The sequence below is a fragment of the Mobula hypostoma genome, chromosome 3, assembly GCF_963921235.1.
Source record: "Mobula hypostoma chromosome 3, sMobHyp1.1, whole genome shotgun sequence".
In the NCBI taxonomy this organism is placed as follows: domain Eukaryota; kingdom Metazoa; phylum Chordata; class Chondrichthyes; order Myliobatiformes; family Myliobatidae; genus Mobula; species Mobula hypostoma.
This window is the reverse complement of record NC_086099.1, coordinates 16,957,178-16,975,816: the sequence shown is the minus strand read 5'-3', so window position 1 is coordinate 16,975,816 and position 18,639 is coordinate 16,957,178. Positions and strand designations below refer to the sequence as shown.

Sequence of the window (18,639 nt, the reverse complement as noted above, 5' to 3'; positions counted from 1 at the left end):
AACGGCCAAGTCTAACCTTTATCCTATAGGAATGTTGTGGAAGGACAACATGCAAGCAGTTCATGCAAGGAAGCCCACCAACATCCCAGAGGTAAAGCAGTTTTGTTAGGAGGAATGGCCTAAAATTCCTCCAAGCCAATGTGCAGGACTGATCAGCAGTTACTGGAAACATTTGGTCGAAGTTATTGTTGTACAAGGGGGATCACACACATTACCGAAAGCAAAGGTTCACTTACTTTTTCCAACAAATACATGTGATATTAGATCATTTATCTCAATAAATAATGAAACAAGTATAATGTTTTTTGTGTTTTTTTTAAATTGGGTTCTCTTTATTTAGTTCTTAGACTTATGTGAAGATCTGATCACATTTTAGGTCATATTTATACAGAAACAGAAAATTCTACAAGTTTCATAAACTTATTAGCACCATTGTAAATTAAGAAATAAAAAAGAGAGCGAAAAAAAAGGAAAAGGGTGAGGTAGTTTTCATGGGTTCATTGTGCATCCAGAAATCTGATGGCAGAGGGGAGAAGCTGTTTCTGAAACATTGAGTGTGTGTCTTCAGGCTCCTGTGTCTCCTCCTTGATTTTAGCAATGAAAAGAGGGCACGTCCTGGGTGATGGGGGTCATTCATGATGGATGCTGTTTTTTTAAGGCATTGCCTTTCGAAGGTGTCCTTAATGCTGGGGAGGCTAGTGTCTGTGACGGAACTGGCTGAGTTTACAACTTCCTGTAGTTTTTTCTGATTCTGTGCAGTGCTCCCTCCATTCCAGGCTCTGATGCAACCAGTTAGAATGACCTCCATGGTACGTCTACAGAAATTTGCGAGAGTCTTTCATGACATACCAAGTCTCCTCAAACTGCTAATGAAGTTTAGCTGATGTACCATCTTTGTAATATGTTGGGTTCAGGACAGATTTTCAGAGATCTTGACACTCAGGAACTTGAAACTGCTCACCCTTTCCACTGCAGATCCCTTGATGAGGACTAGTGTTTGTCTCATCAACTTCCCCTTCCTGAAGTTCATAGTCAATTTCTTGGTGTTAATAACGTTTACTGCAAGGTTATTGTTACCACAGCACTCAGCCAGCTGATCTGTCTCACTCCTGTATGCCTCCTTGCCACCATCTGAAATTCTGCCAACAATAGATGTATCATGGTTAGATTTATAGCGGTGATTGAGCTGTGCTTAACCACACAGTCATGGGTGTAGAGAGAATAGAGCAGTGAGCTAAGCATGCATCCGTGAAGTGTGCCAGTATTGACCGTCAGTGAAGAGGAGATGTTATTTCTAATCTGCACTGACTATGTTCTCTCAGTCAGGAGGTCAAGGATCCATTTGCAGAGGAAGAAACAGAGCCCCAGGCTTTGGAGCTCGTTAATTCGAACTGCGAGTGTGATTGTGTTGAACACTGAGATGTAATCAATAAACAGTAGGCTGACGTGTAGATACTGCTTTTGTCCAGGTGATCCAAGGTTAAAGTAAAACTATTACAGTGCAGATGTAAGATCATGCTCAATTCCTACCTCTGTCTCCACGTGAACTCATTGATTTCCTCCTGGTGCTCCAGTTTCCTCCCACATTCCAAAGACATACCGGTTAGGATTAGCAAGTTGTGGGCATGGTACATTCGCTCTGCAAACTTGGCGACATGTGCGGGTTGCCCCCACCCTGCTTGTTGGTGATTTGATTTGACACCAACAGTGCATTTCACTGTGTGTTTCAGTATACATGTGACAAATAAAGCTAATCTTTTTAAACATCCAATGATAGCATTTGGTAAATGGAAAACTGCAAATGAAAGTTAATATCTGTACATATTTGATGAGAGCTTGATGCTTTTGAGATTTATAAGTCACAGCCAGCTTCACTTGACTTTGTGTCCACTGAGACTCCAAACTGTAGCAATGACAGTTTTTCATTTACTGTTATTTCTCCTTTGCCTCATCCATTTTACATTGCTCTAAATGCTCTGCATGTTCTGCATGTTCCTTGGCTTTTCACTTTGAAGCTGAACACACGACTTTTTATTCTTCATCTTTCTGCACTGAGTCATTTTAATTAACACAGCTTTCTCCTTCTGCTGGTTGATTGGATTTCACTGTTTGGACTGTGTGTGATACTGATGTCCTACACATGCTGCTATTCGCTATCATTCCAGCTGTAACCAGCAATATTCATTGTATGTGGGATAAAGATGAAATGATCACGTCGATCATTTCAAAGCTCATGGTACACTGATTATCAAAGTATGTATGCAGTATACAACCCTGAGTTTCGTCTTCCTACAGACTACTATAGAACTATAGAACCATAGAAACTACAGCACAGAAACAGGCCCTTTGGCCCTTCTTGGCTGTGCCGAACCATTTTCTGCCTAGTCCCACTGACCTGCACACGGACCATATCCCTCCATACACCTCCCATCCATGTATCTGTCCAATTTATTCTTAAGTGTTAAAAAAGAACCCGCATTTACCACCTCGTCTGGCAGTTCATTCCATACTCCCACCACTCTCTGTGTGAAGAAGCCCCCCCTAATGTTCCCTTTAAACTTTTCCCCCCTCACCCTTAACCCATGTCCTCTGGTTTTTTTCTCCCCTTGCCTCAGTGGAAAAAGCCTGCTTGCATTCACTCTATCTATACCCATCATAATTTTATATACCTCTATCAAATCTCCCCTCATTCTTCTACGCTCCAGGGAATAAAGTCCTAACCTATTCAACCTTTCTCTGTAACTGAGTTTCTCAAGTCCCGGCAACATCCTTGTAAACCTTCTCTGCACTCTTTCAACCTTATTTATATCCTTCCTGTAATTTGGTGACCAAAACTGAACACAATACTCCAGATTCGGCCTCACCAATGCCTTATACAACCTCATCATAACATTCCAGCTCTTATATTCAATACTTCGATTAATAAAGGCCAGTGTACCAAAAGCTCTCTTTACGACCCTATCTACCTGTGACGACAATTTTGGGGAACTTTGTATCTGTATTCCCAGATCCCTCTGTTCCACTGCACTCCTCAGTGCCTTACCATTAACCCTGTATGTTCTACGTTGGTTTGTCCTTCCAACGTGCAATACCTCACACTTGTCAGTATTAAACTCCATCTGCCGTTTTTCAGCCCATTTTTCCAGCTGGTCCAAGTCCCTCTGCAGGCTCTGAAAACCTTCCTCACTATCTACTACACCTCCAATCTTTGTATCATCAGCAAACTTGCTGATCCAATTTACCATATTATCATCCAGATCATTGATATAGATGACAAATAACAATGGACCAAGCACTGATCCCTGTGGCACACCACTAGTCACAGGCCTCCACTCAGAGAAGCAATTCTCTACCACCACTCTCTGGCTTCTTCCATCGAGCCAATGTCTAATCCAATTTACCACCTCTCCATGTATACCTAGCGACTGAATTTTCCTAACTAACCTCCCATGCGGGTCCTTGTCAAAGGCCTTACTGAAGTCCATGTAGACAATATCCACTGCCTTCCCTTCATCCACTTTCCTGGTAACCTCCTCGAAAAACAAAGAAAACCCATGGAACCTGTTCAATGAAAAGCATCAAACCTTCCCGCCCACCCCCATGTGCAAAAATAAAAAAAACAAATCATGCAAATGGCAAAAAAAAACACATCATAACGTGAACTACAGAGTCCAATCTGGAACCGCATCGATTAAACCGTGTCTAAGACCCAGGACTCCTGCAGCGTCGAGCAAGGAGAGAGAGACCATCACATGCAAACACCTTTCTCCGGCAGCAGGGAGCAAGAGGCTGGTAGATGACACCGAACACATGCTTGCTTTCAGCACCCACGCTGATGATTTCACTCTTCCTCAACACTTTCATCAGCGAGAGATCATGAGTCTGCAGGTCTCCTGGCCTTGAGGCCACACGCCACCCTCGGAAACAGCAAAGTGTCAAATCGCTCAATAGGCCCGAAAACACTCCACCAAGCTGTGGATCACAAGCTTCTACAGTAGTAGAATCACTTTTGAATGAAAAGGATGTGAAGGTAGTTGGTTCTTGACTCGTCTGGAGAATGTCGTCCCCGGTCACGTTGTTTGCTGACACCATTTTCTTCCAGCCTTTTCTTACCACATAGAATACGCATTGATTCATAGCAGTTCAAAGTAAATATATTATCGAAGTGCTGATACACCATGTCACCATATACTTCCTTGAGATCTATTTTCGTGCAGGCATTTTAATTTACTCTGCTCTGGTTGTGATACTGCCTTAAATGCATTTAATCTCTATTCTTCTTCAGTCCAGATGAAAGATCATCTTCTTACCAAAGATGCAAAGATGCTGTTTAATTCCAGCATGGAACCTATGTAGAACATGGGACGCTACAGCTCGGTAATGCCCCTACGACCCACAATATTGTAATATTCTGCGGCAACACATCATAGAGACATAACATGAATGTTCCCTGTAGCCAAATGCCACACCATTAGATATATATCCATTGAAAAATATTTTGTTTTGTATTTATTGTTTTGGTGTCCAGAAATACCCCCTGCAGACTAAATTACAAATTACTGAAATTAGTGATTGTCCATGTTGATATAGGGATGTCCAATGTCTGGTAGTGTGTGACTGGTAATATTTCTGAGAGGCCATATAGTCTTGTGTGATTTTGCCACAATAACACTGCTTGTTTTTTTCTATTGCCTAGGTGCCTATTTCAGATACTCTTAAATGTCCCGAATGTATCAGCATCTGCCACCTCCCCTGGCAGGATGTTCCATGTGGGTAAAAGAAAACCTCTGACATCCTCCCCTATACTCTCCTCCAATCAACTTAAAAATATGTCCCTTAATATTAGTCATTTCCACCCTGGGGAAAAAATCTCTGACTCTTCACTCAATCTTTGCCTTTGCCTCTTATTATCTTCTACAACTCTCATCAAAGAGATGAGCTCTTTTTAGAATTTTCAGTCCTCGGTGTATTTTATCTGTCACTGGTTGACTAGCTATTCTCTGATATTCTTCTTGCAAATCGAAAGAAAATCACTCCAATTACTTTTTTTTTGCAAGAGGGAAGAATAACAGATCCAATATTGTCTTCACTATTTCGCACAGCCTACAGACTGCATACCCTTGCTGTGCATGTCCTTAAAACATCAGAGGTTCTCACAAGTACACACACTTCTTTACAGAGAGTATGCTGAAATAAAGGAGTAAGCACACAGGCAGACAAGTATTCCGATGCAGAAGGATATTGCAGCTGGAGCTCAGTTTTTAAGGAACTTTTGTGCATCTTACACAAATTTTTCATGCCAGCTCTGGAGTACCCCTTCAGACACTGCATTAGTTGGGAGATTGAGTTCAAGAGCTGCCAGGTAATAATGCAGCTGTACAAAACTCTGGTTAGGCCACACTAGGCTTCTTGTCGGTTCGTAGTAGTAACGTGATCAACTCTAGTTGAGTATGATGTTCTCCGAAGGGGTTGTCTACTGGTGGGTCCTCGGGTGGCTGTGCAGGCTGATCGGGATCGACATATTCCGTGTGGGCAAGAGGAAGTGGTGGCTGTGCTGTGCTTAGTGGTTCAGTCTTGAAGGTCATAGAACCATAAAGTCATAAAGCACTACTACACAGACACAAATGAGAATATCTGCAGATGCTGGAAATTCAAAGAGTTTTGGCACGAAATGTTGACTGTATCCTTTTCCATGGTTGCTGCCTGGCCTGCTGAGTTCCTCCAGCATTTTGTTGTCTGTTGCTCAGCACAGAAACAGGCTGCTTGGCCAATATAGTCTGAGCTGAGCTATTATTCAGCCGAGTCTCTCTCTCCCCCCTCCCTCCCCCCTCCCCCCCACCGCCTCTACAGAGGGGGAATGAACAGTCAATGTTTCGGTCTGAGATGGTTCATCAGGAAGATACTTACCAAGATAGATGTTTGAGTCCTGCCAAAGAGTTTCGGCCCAAAAGGTTGACTGTACTTTTTTCCAGAGATGCTGCCTGGCCTGCTGAGTTACTCCAGAATTTTGTGTGCGTTGCATAGAAACATAGAAAATAGGTGCAGGAGTAGGCCATTCAGCCCTTCGAGCCTGCACCGCCATTCAGTATGATCATGGCTGATCATCCAACTCAGAACCCTGTACCTGCCTTCTCTCCATACCCCCTGATCCCCGTAGCCACAAGGGCCATATCTAACTCCCTCTTAAATATAGCCAATGAACTGGCCTCAACTGTTTCCTGTGGCAGAGAATTTCACAGATTCACCACTCTCTGTGTGAAGAAGTTTTTCCTGATCTCGGTCCTAAACGGCTTCCCCTTTATCCTCAAACTGTGACCCCTCGTTCTGGACTTCCCCAATATCGGGGACAATCTTCTTGCATCTGGCCTGCCCAATCCCTTTAGGATTTTATACGTTTCAATCAGATCCCCCCTCAATCTTCTAAATTCCAGAGAGTATAAGCCTAGCCGATCCAGTTTTTCATCATATGGAAGTCCTGCTATCCCTTGGATTTCCAGCATCTGCAGATTTTCTGTTGCTTTTTGCTAGTGGGAAAGTCTGGAACAAGGGAACACAATTAGGCTCTGTGAGTGAAAGGGACAGCAAGGCCACGATGATGCAAAACTAAATGGCGTTCAGCCACAGTCTAGATTGAATCAATGCAGATATTATCTTTTTCGAGTGGAGCAGGTTCAACTAGGTGGGAGTGAAGAGCGATCAGTTGGCCAGGAAGAAGCTTATTTCTGAGGTCTGCCGCAGAGAGCAGAGATCATACCATTGATGCCTTAGGTTACAGCTTGGTACACCCTCCTGTCACCATCTGAGATTCTGATGGTTGTATCATCAGCAAACTTGTAGATGGCATTTGAACTGTGCCTAGCCACACAGTGATGGGTGTAGAGAGAGTAAAGCAATGGATTAATCACACATCCCCGAGGTGCACCAGTGTTGATTGTCAACGAGGAGGAGATGTTATTTCTAGGCAATGAGCTCAGGGTATGGAGGACTTCACCCGTAACCTCACTGGAGTCCATCTGATGGGGCAGTCAGTCCTGGGAATATTGTTGCTTCTATGAACGCAGCAAGTTTCCTCCAGCCTTGGAACCTCGTTGGTAGCTCAAGACAGCTTGCGGGAATCTTGTTTGCTCTCCCATTTTCTCTGCTTTTCTAGTCTGAGGAACATGGATGATGGAAAAATGGAGGGCTATGTTAGAGGGAAGTGTTAGATTGATCTTGGAGTGGGTTAAAAGGTCAGGGCCACATTGTGGGCTGAAGGGCCTGTAACTATGTTGGAAGGTTCTCTGTGTACTAATGCAGAGGGAACTGACTTTGCATGCTTCACTTCAGTGTGAGTGCTAAGACTCTCTCTGCAACTGGATCTTCAGCTTCCTAACTGGAAGACCACAGTCTGTGCAGATTGGAAATAACATCTCCTCCTTGCTGATAATCAACACTGGCACTGCTTAGCTCACTGCTCTACCCGCTCTACACCCATGACTGTGGCAAGGCATGGCTCAAATGCCATCTATCAATATGTTGATGATTCAACCACTTTTGGCAGAATTTCAGATGATGACGAAGGAGTGTACAGGAGCGAGATATACCAGCTAGTGGAGTGGTGTCACAGCAACAACCCTGCACTCAATGTCAGCAAGACCAAGTACTGATTGTAGACTTCAGAAAGGATAAGACAAGGAACACAAACCAATGCTTATAGAGGGGTCAGAAGTGGAGAGAGGGCACAATTTCAAGTTCCTGAGTATGAATTTCTCTAACTACTTAACCTGGATGCAACATATTGATGCAGTTATAAAGAAGCCAAGACAGAGGCTATATTTCATTGGATGCTTGAGAAGATTTGGATTGTCAACTAAAACATCTGAAAACTTCTACAACTGTACCGTGGAGAACGTTCTGACGGGATGTATCACTGTCTAGTATGGGGGTGGGGTGGGAGCTACTGCACAATATTGAAGTAAGTTGCTGAAGCTTGCAAATTAGTCAGCTCCGTCATGGGTACTAAACTCTGTGGTGTCCACGGCATCTTCAAACAGCGGTGCCTTAGGAGGGCAGCATCTATCAATAAGGATCCCCACCTCCCAGGACACACCCTCTTCTCATTGATACAGTCTAGAATGAAGTACAGAAGCCTGAAGGCACACACTCAATGATTCAGGAATAGCTTCTTCCCCTCTGCCATCTGATTTCTGAATGGACATTGAACTCGTACATTATTTCACTATTTTTTTCTGCTTTTTTTGCACTACTTGTGCATACTTAATGTACGTGTACATACTTAATTTATCGTGTATTACATTGTACTGCTGCTGTAAAGTTCATAAATTTTCCGACATATGCCGGTGATATTAAACCTGATTCTGATTCTGCAAGAGTGCAGGTGATCCTTGGAAGAGATAGGAGTTCTTATCCTGAAGGTGCCTCAGGAGAAGTCGCTAACAATTATATGGAAAATTCTGCTAATTTTCACTCATAGGGGTTGGTTGGCAGAGAATGTAAATTAGTCATTACCGCCTTTGCCTGTCGGCGCTCCTGCTCATTAAGTATTCCACCATGACCTCTCTTTGTTTTTATACCCACAGTCGGGGCTGGGGTTTCTGTCTCAGTGATCGACCAACTAAACCGGCGTTAGTCGTTCCCACCATTGCTCCAGGAGTGCTGTATGACGTCCATCATCAATGTCAACTCCAGTACGGACCCAACTCTACTTTCTGTGAGGAAATGGATGTAAGTTACAGCCTATTTTATGTGTTGCTAAGAATGTGAGTGGCAGATGGAAGTGGATAAGACTATAGCTCAGTTCAGACACCGAGATCTTTCACTTTTCTTAAAAATTGCCCAGTGTTACTTCTAAGTGTAAGGTATTTCTAAAAATAAAGGTGATCGATTCCTTGGAAAAAATTGTGATGGGTGAAGGGGTAAGTTATCAAAACAAGTTACACACCAGACAAGAATATATAGAGGCTTCCCATGTTACAGAAAACATGACTTATGGAAATCTGAGTTTATGCAAAACTTAAAATGATTGTAAAATAGTTATGCAAATACAAACACCTTCAGAAGTAATGGAAAAGAGGTAGCAGCTAATAGATTTAAAAGTGTTTACATGTAACCTTTCCATAGAATTTAAATTGCCTTTTCAAAGATATGTTGACAGTCACATTGTGGGGCTGGTTAAGAGAATTGCTTTGTAAACTATCAAAGCAATGTCTTTCATTTTTGCTTGTAAAATACTTCAATCAATAAAACATCCATTGATAACCTGAGTCCATTAAAACAAGCCCATTAGATTTCGGACATTTTAATCCTATGCCATTGTGACTACACAATTCAATTTCAAGTTTATTTTCATTATCTTATGCACAAGTACACATATGCACTAGTGCATTGAAAAGCTCATTTGTAGCAGTGTTACAAGGTCATAACATCATGCACACAAAACAAAGTAAATGTCGATTATAAACAATTTTTACACAGAAAAAGCAATTAGAACAGGAACAGTCCATTTTAGTGAAACATTATCAGAGTCGTAATAAAGTTTCTGAACTATAGTCATGACTGCTGGTTGGTTCAAGAACAGAACAGCTCATCGGGAAAACAATAAGTAAATATTCATGTTAATCAACCTTCTTTGAAATTGTTCACTCCTGAGGTTACGAAGAATCAAATCACAGACAGTTCCCAGTTATGTAACCTGTGTAATGCGTGTATTTAGAAGAATGGGAACGATACAATTGTTCAAGTGATGATAGAGTTGGCCAAAAGATCCTAACACAAATAATTTTACTCATAAGTAACAATGTTTCAGTTTCAGTGTAGTTGGTAAAATATAAAGCTGTTGTTATTATAGGATAAGTTGAAATGTGGTTAAATTGAAACTCAAGGGTGGTGTTGGCTAATCAGAATCAGAATTAGGTTTAATATCACCAGCAGATGTCATGAAATTTTTTAACTTTGTGACAGCAGTACAATGCAATTCATAATAATACAGAGGAAAAAAGCTGTGAATTACAGTATGTATATGTAATTCATACAGTGCCTATAAACATACAGTGCCTATAAAAATTATTCACCCTCCCTTGGAAATTTTTATGTTTTATTGTTTTACAGACCCGGCTGGTGGCATAGTGGCATCAGCGTTGGACCTCGGGACGAAAGGTCCCGAGTTCAAGTCCAGCCGGCTCCCCTGCGCGCTTTCAATCTGTGCTGGGTCACGAGCTGGTGATCTCTTTGGAAACTCACCCGGCAGAAGGCAATGGCAAACCACTGCTGTAACTTGCCTCGTACACGGTTCCCCACTATGTCAGAGAGGCGTGGAGGGAAATTGTCCAGATATGCAAAGCTGATAGAGACCTAGCCACACGGACTCAAGGTTGTAATTGCTGCCAAAGGAGCAGCTACTAAATACTGACTTGAAGGGGTTGTGTTGAGTCCAGATTAGATTCTCAAAGATATTGACACCCAGGAACTTGAAATTGCTCGCTGTCTCCTCTTCTGATCTTCTGTGAGGATTAGTTTGTGTACCTTCATCTTACCCTTTCTGAAGTCTACAGTCAGTTCCTTGGTCTTAATGATGTTGAGTGCAAGCTTGTTGCTATGACGCCACTCAACTAGCTGGTATATCTTGCTCCTGTATGCCCTCTCATCACTATCTGAGATTCTGCCCACAATGACTGTATCGTCAGCAGATTACGGATGGCGTTTGATTTATGCCTAGCCACACGGTAATGTGTGTGGAGAGAGTAGAGCCGTAGGCTATACACATATCCCTGAGGTGCGCCAGTGTTGATCGTCAGCAAGGTGGAAATGTTATTTCCAATCCACACAGATTGTGGTCTTACGCTTCGGAAGTCGAGGATCCAGTTGCAGAGGGAGGTACAGAGGCCCAGGTTCTGTAGCTTTTTGATAAGAGCTGTAGGAATGCTGCTGTTGAACGCTGAGCTGTAGTCAATAAATAGCATCCTGACATAGGGTATTTGTATCGTCCAGGTGATTCAAGGCCACATGGGGAGCCAATGAGATCGCGTCCGCTGTAGACCTATTGTGGTATTAGGCAAATTGCAGCGAGTATATGAAAGGGCATAATTTTAAGGTGATTGGAGGAAAGTATAGGGAGGATGTCAGAGACGGGTTTTTTTGCACAGAGAATGCTGGGTGCATCAGATGCCCTGCCAGGTGTGGTTGTATAAGCAGATATGTTAGGGATATTTAAGACATTTATAGTTAGGTGATGTAATAATGAATGATAGAATAATGGAGGGCTACGTAGGAGTGAATGGTTAGATTGAACTGAAAATAGGTTAAAAGGTCAGCATATCATCGTGAGCTAAAAGGCCTGTACTGAGCTGTAATGTTCTATGTAGAGTCATACACGATTATTAGCAGTAATAGAACAGGCTTTTTCCACTGAGTTTGGGTGAGACTAAAAGTAGAAGTCATGGGCTAAGTGTCAAAGGTGAAATGTTTAAGGTGAATATGAGGAAGAACTTCTTCACTCAGAGGGGAGTGAGAGTGTAGAATGAGCCGCCAGTGGAAGTGGTGGGTGTGGGATCAATTTCAATATTTAAGAGAAATTTGGATAGATACAGTACTGTGCAAACATCTTAGGCACATATCGATAGCTAGGGTGATTACGACTTTTGCACAGTACTATACTTCTCAGCGTAGAGCAGAAAGCGAGATTGTAAATCCAGCGGGAGAAAAGGATATTGTGAATGGCAAAGGTGGAGCACTGCAGAAGTGTGTGGGACAGGTGGCAGAGGAGTGCCGGAGCGGACTAGAGTGGTACGTGGGCTGACACACCCAGCCCTGAGACACAAGGCAAGGTCATTAGATTCCAAACAATTGGTTTATTGATCATTACAGAATGTCTCTCTGGTGCTTCCTGCTCCCTCCCCTTTCCCTTCCCCTTTTCCCAAACATGATTCCCCTCTCCCTGCCCCCTTCCCACTCTCAGTCCACAATAGAGACCCATATCAGAATCAGGTTTATCATCACTCACGTACGTCATTAAATTTGTTTTTCCTTTGCAGCATCAGTACAGTGCAATACATAAAATTACTACAGTACTGTGGAAAAGACATGGGTACGTTATCTCTACATATGTGCTTAAGGCTTTTACACAGTACTGTACATGAATTGGAGGCATATGGAGGGCTATGGTTTGGGTCCAGGTCAATGGGACTAGGCTGCAGAGTAGTTCGACATGGAGTAGATGGGCAGAAAAGCCTGGTTCTATGCTTTAGTGTTCTATGATTATGTCTTTCTAACTCCAGTAAAATTAAGTTTTGAAATTGATCTCTATTGTTAAATGTGTACTTTGGAATATACTTACAGTGGATCGAAGGACTAAGGAATGGTTAGTTGTTTGAAGAGCTGAACCTGGCATTGCCATACAAATTGCAATATTTAGTTGCTCCATGCAATGCAATTGAAGTATTACAGCAGCTGATTTTCACAGCCTTGTCAGTGCACTGAGGAAAAAAAATACAGTAAGACCTGAGAGACATACCAGAGGATACTTCCTTGCTGTCATTCAGGGAACGAGATCATTCAGTCAGCATCGAAACAGAGCAATAGTGCCTGTCGTAAAGCTGGGAAGCTCATCCACTCAGTGGTTACCATGTCATAGCAAGGTAGAGCATTGCACGTTCACTGGGTTGAGCTAGATAGAGGCTGATATTTACAGGTATCTGGGGTTAAACTCCATTTGATATTTCTTTGTCCACATCTGCAACTGATCCATATTGTGTTGTATTCTTTGCCATCTTCTACACACTATTCACAACCAATGTTCCCCCTAAGGTTGTGTGTGTGTGTGTGTGTGTGTGTGTGTTCACACACACACATCTTTTGTCACTAACGCGCAATGGAACTTGAAACTGCGCACAAACAAGAGAAAATCTGCGGATGCTGGAAATCTGAGTAACACACACAAAATGCTGGAGGAACTCAGCAGGCCAGGCAGCATCTATGACGTAGATTGGGAGATGGCTTCGCTGAGCATCTGTGCTCCATCTGCCAGAACAAGCGGGATCTCCCAGTGGCCACCCATTATAATTCCTGTTCCCATTCCTATTCCGATATGTCCATCCATGGCCTCCCCCATTGTCATGATAAGGCCACACTTAGGTTGGAGAAACAACACTTTATATTACTTTTGGGTAGCCTCCAATCTGATAGCATGAATATTAACTTGTGAAACTTCCACTAATTCCCACCCCTGCCACCTCACCATTTCCCATCCCATTTTCCCTCTCTCACCTTATCTCCTTGCCCACCCATCACCTCTCTCTGGTGCTCCTCCTCCCTTTTTCTTTCTTCCATGGCCTTCTGTCACTTTCATCAATCAACTATCCAGCTCTTTACTTCATCCCTCCTCCTCCAGTGTTCACCTATCACCTGGTGGTTCTCCCTTCCCTCTTCTCCCCCCCCCACTTTTAAATCTACTCCTCAGCTTTTTTTCTCCAGTCCTGCCGAAGGGTCTTGGCCCAAAACGCCGACAGTACTTTTTTTCATAAATGCCGCCTGGCCTGATGAGTCCCTCAAGCATTTAGTGTGTGTGTTGCTTAAACTGTGCACAAAAATTTGTCACCTATCTCATTAAGTATATTTCACGATTGTACGCAATTGCATTTCCTTTTCCGATTTCAGATATGCGTAGTGTTGACAACGTGGAGTTTGGGATGGTTTTTCCATAGATTTTATAATGGCTTATTTATACTATCTTTATTAAAGAAATTATTCAGTGCGCACATGCTGTTGTCACTGGGCAAAAAATTGCACAGCGCAAGATTTTTGCACACACTGGTCATTACAAATTAGAGGGAGCGTTGTCCACAACTCCACCAATCTTTGTATCATTTGCAAACTTACTCACCCAACCATCTGCATTTTCATCCAAGTTATTTATATACATCACAAACAGCTGAGGTCCCACACAGATCCCTGTGGAATGCTACTAATTAGAGACTTCCAGCTCAAATAAGCCCCTTCAACCTTTACCATCTGTCTTCTCTGCAAACCAGTTCTGAATCCGAACAGCCAATTTGCCACAGACCTCGTGCATCCTAGTTTTCTGAATTTGCCTCCCATGAGGGACTTCGTCAAATGCTTTTCTAAAATCGATGTAGACGACATCCACTGTTCTTCTTACATCAATCTCCCTCATTACCTTGTCAAAAACTCAGTTGACTTGCCCTGCACAAAGCCATGCTGGTTCTCCCTAATTAGCTTGTGGGTTTCCAAATGCTCATATAGCCTATCTCTTAGAATTTTCTCCAGCAATTTTCCTACAACTGACATGAGACTCACTGGTCTATAGTTTCCAAGATTTTCCCGTGTCCCTTTCTTAAATACCAACCAAGGTAGCAAAACCCAAAAAATTTATAATGCTTTGTGAACACAAGAAGGTAGGTAAATGTCACAGATGCTCTTTTCTTAGAGACAAGGCATAAAATGGGTAGGTAGTATTGAGCAGAGTAGTAGAAACATACTGAACTCAACTTCTAACCTTTGAGTTTCCAAATGACACATCTGCATTAGCTATGTTTATTTCGATCATTTTTCCTGCCGTAAAACTCTCTTATTGTCTGTGTTCCACAGTCAGAATACTTTCCAGTTATGTCTGCTCCCAACTCTGCCTTAACTACTATCCAAAGATAATGATATCCTTACTGCCACTGAAATTGTTTGCAGTTAATACCTCAATTTTCCATATAAATTGCTTTATTGATCATGTTGGAGCTTGTCATCTCAGACTGGAGGTTGATCTCAACAAGACAATAAGTTAAAGTCTCAAAATCGAAAGTCTGACTCCCAAATGCAACTTTCTCAGCCCCACCACCACCACCATATCATCTGCAGACTTATTTACATATCTCACTGATGGCCACTTATGCTTACTTATTTAATTTGTAATGAGCTTTGAGATTTAACAACTTCCAAATGATATTTCGGGTTTGGGCATATCCTGTTGATAAATGACTTTCCAGAGCTGATTATAGGCAGGAATCAAACATGATTTCCTGCCACCTCTTAAGCAATTGGCTTACCTTCCCAAAATCTGAAGGTCTTTTTGCCTCTGTGTTTCAAACCCCACTTGATCCAATGATCTGGATCTCCCATGACTGATCAGAAGCCTCCCACAACCCATCAATGAGATAGATCAGCTGGCTGAGTGGTGTCACAGCCGCAACCTTGCACACGACATCGATTGTGGACTTCAGGAAGGGGAAGTCAGAAGAACACCTACAAGTCCTCACCAAGGTGTGAGCAGCTTTGAGTTTCTGCCTGTCACCATCTCAAAGGATCTATCCTGGGGCCAACATACTGATACATCAGAAAGAAGGCGTGCCAGCAACTATACTTCATTTGGAGTTTGAGGAGAATTGGTACATCATCTATAGATGTACCATATGGAGAGCATTCTGACTGGTTACATCACAGCGCTAAGCAGTATTACATCTGTATTGTACTGTCTCAGTACTTGTATATTTGTGTGCTGTAGCACTTTTTTATTCGCAGTTATTTTGTAAATAACACTATTCTTTGCATTTCTGGTCGGATGCTAGATGCATTTCATTGGCTTTGTATCTGTACTCGGCGCAATGACAATAAAGTTGAACCTAATCTAATCTAATCACTGCCTGGGTATGGGGTCTCCAATATGCAGGATCAAAGAGACTGCACAGGGTTGTAGACTCTGCCAGTTCTATCATGGACACAAGCCTCCCTGCCTTTGCAGGCATCATCAAGAGGCAGTCTTAAGAAGGTGACATCCATCATTAAGGTTGCTCACCGCCTGGGACATTCCCTTTTCTCTTTACTACCGTCAGGGAGCAGATACAAGAGCCTTATAATCCACACTCAATAATTTTGGAACAGCTTCTTCCCCTCTGCCATCAGATTTCTAAACAGACTGTGAACCCATGAACACTACCTCACTCTTCCTTTTTTGCACTATTTAGACCATAAAACATAGAACAGTACAGCACAGTACAGGCCCTTTGGTCCATAATGTTGTGTTGATCCTTGAATCTACTCTAAGAGGTGGCGCCAGCGAGCAATTCGACCAATGGCGACACCCTTCAGACAGTTAATGAAATTACTTTTTCTTTCAAATATGTTTCTACTACTAAACTGCACACAATTGGAATCTGTGATTTACATTTTTCGGGCCAATTCAGCCATCTGGTGCTTTGCTGTCTCTAAGAGAGCTCAGTGAGGTTTGGAACGGAGTATGTAGTCTGGAGACACAGCATGAGCTCATGATCGACCCCACTTCTTGCCGATCATGCTGATTAATCAACGAGGACAAGAGCGGAAGGCGAGCGGGTGCTCTGCACTGTCTGCCTGCATTTGACCGAGTACCCTCTCCCTCTTGTTTGCTGCTGCTGGGGGAAGGTACAAGGGTCTTGGGCTGTGGGCAACGTTTGATCGGCATGGTTTGTAGAGGATTCTGCAGTTCATATTATATGTGTTTCTGGTTTCTGGTTTCTGGTTGTCCATATTTTTTTTTCATTGCTATTTTGTGCGATTTTGATCGGGGCAGACTGGCTCTGCTGTCCACAGTCAATGAACAACACAGAGCTGAACTGAAGTGAACTGAACCAAGCTGAATATTCCTGAACTGTTTCCAGGACTCTATGCTTTGATGTTTAATATTCTGTGTGTTATTCGCTCATTGAATTGACTTCATTTCTTACATCCTTCACGCGCATGAGGAGTAAAGATCTTTACATTACGTCTCCGTCTGAATGTGCAATGTGCAATTATAGTAATTTGAAATAAATAGTATGTACAGTAAGATATACAACAGAACAGTCAATATAGCTTTTGCTGTTTGCATGGTTTGTTCTTTTTTTGCATGTAGGGTCTTTGATGTTTTCCTTGAACGGGTTCCGTGGTGTTTCTTCGTTTCGTGGGTGTCTGCAGGAAGACAAATCTCAGGTTTCTATACTGCATCCATACTTTGATAATAAATGTACTTTGTATCTTTAGATCTTTCATCAAAACCTTCCTTCCCACCTAGCCCTCCATTTTTCTTTCATCCCTGTGCTTATCTAAGTGTCTCTTAAATGTCCCTAATGTATCTGCCTCTTACTACCAACCCTGGCAGCATGTTCTATGCAGTCAACACTCTGAAAAAATAACTTACCTCTGACATCCCCCCCCCCCATTACCTCCATGCAGCTTAAAATTATACCCCTCGCATTAGCCATCTCCACCTTTTAGATTTTTTTTAGATTATGAGGACACTCAATCCTCGTATGTTGTCATTTAGAAATGCATGCATGCATTAAGAAATGATACAATGTTCCTCCGGAGTGATATCACAAAAAAAACAGGACAAACCAAAGACTAACACTGACAAGACCACGTAATTATAACATATAGTTACAGTACTTGGGAAAAGACTCTGGCTTTGTAGTAAATCAATTTGTTTGTTGTAACATACGGTAATTTTTGTATCTTGCATGTTACCGCTGCCACAGAACAACAAATTTCATGACGTTTGTCAGGGATAATAAAATCTGCTTTTGATTTAGAAAAATACCTTAACCTGCGTGTCTCTTCTCCCTGCTGCCTGACAGCTTGTCAGCAAGCTATCCCCACCGCCTGCCGTGGAGAGAAGAAACAAATGCGTCAGATTTCCTTCCAGTAATTTTTTACAGGATCTCTGAGTTACGGGCAGTGTGGATATCCAGCTTACTTTCCTACCTGCCATTTGCAGCTTCAACCTCCACTCTATTTCTCGATCATGCTCATCTTCCTGTAAATGTTGGCGTGTTCCCCCTTCATATCATTTTAATGTGCTTGCTAAACTCAAATACAGGATGAGATCCAGAACCACGTTTTTATTCCTTGTTCATGCTCTGATTTTGGATATGGGAAATACACTCAATAGCCACTTTAATGCAAATATCTCATCAGCCATTCATACAATCAGCTACACAATGTATAAACGCATTGAAGTGTGTGTTAGATTATATTAGATTAATTTTATTTGCCACGTACATCAAAACATACAGTGAAATGCCTCATTTTGTGTGCGTTGCTGTGGATTTCCAGCATCTGCAGACTTTCTCATGTTTACAATATAATCTAATGATTCTTATTATCAAGTTATGCAAAATCATTCTGTAGATTTGATCATGATGGGTAACTAGCTAGCAATGAAGCAAAATTAATCCGAAGCAATTCTGTTTTGAAAATGCAAGGTAAATCTTTGTGCTTGATGGGAGCTAAGCTTTGTTATGAATTTTATCTTTCATATATAGAACTGAAGAAAGCGACCGTCTTGGTTTGTAAAATAATAATCTGATGTTATGCAGTTGAGTTATTCCAGGTTCTTAAAGGATTTGTCAGAATCCATGAAAAAAAATTCTTCTCTTGAAAGCTGAAGTATCCAGGGATGCATATTTGGAAGGAAAAGGCCAACCACGCAGAATCTTTGCATCCATAAATGATATATAAAGTAACTCGGAATGTTCTTCGAAGCAGAGAGAACAAGTAATTTATAAAAGGAATTGGGTTTGCTTCTGTAAGCAAAATTAATTGAGGTTCAGATGCATGAAACAACACTGTGGCTTTTACTTCCGAAAATTTCTGAGCATTATCAGAGCTGTCCAGGCCCCAGAA

At 42.1% G+C, this 18,639-nt stretch overlaps 1 protein-coding gene across 1 annotated transcript in view; it reads left to right on the top strand.

Annotated features, from left to right (window-relative positions):
• Positions 1-18,639, top strand: part of adamts12 (ADAM metallopeptidase with thrombospondin type 1 motif, 12) — a 642,106-nt gene that overhangs the window by 308,030 nt on the left and 315,437 nt on the right. Inside the window, exon 9 of the mRNA XM_063042019.1 lies at positions 8,580-8,724. Coding sequence (XP_062898089.1) covers positions 8,580-8,724 — 145 coding nt within the window. The remainder of the gene's footprint in view (positions 1-8,579; positions 8,725-18,639) is intronic.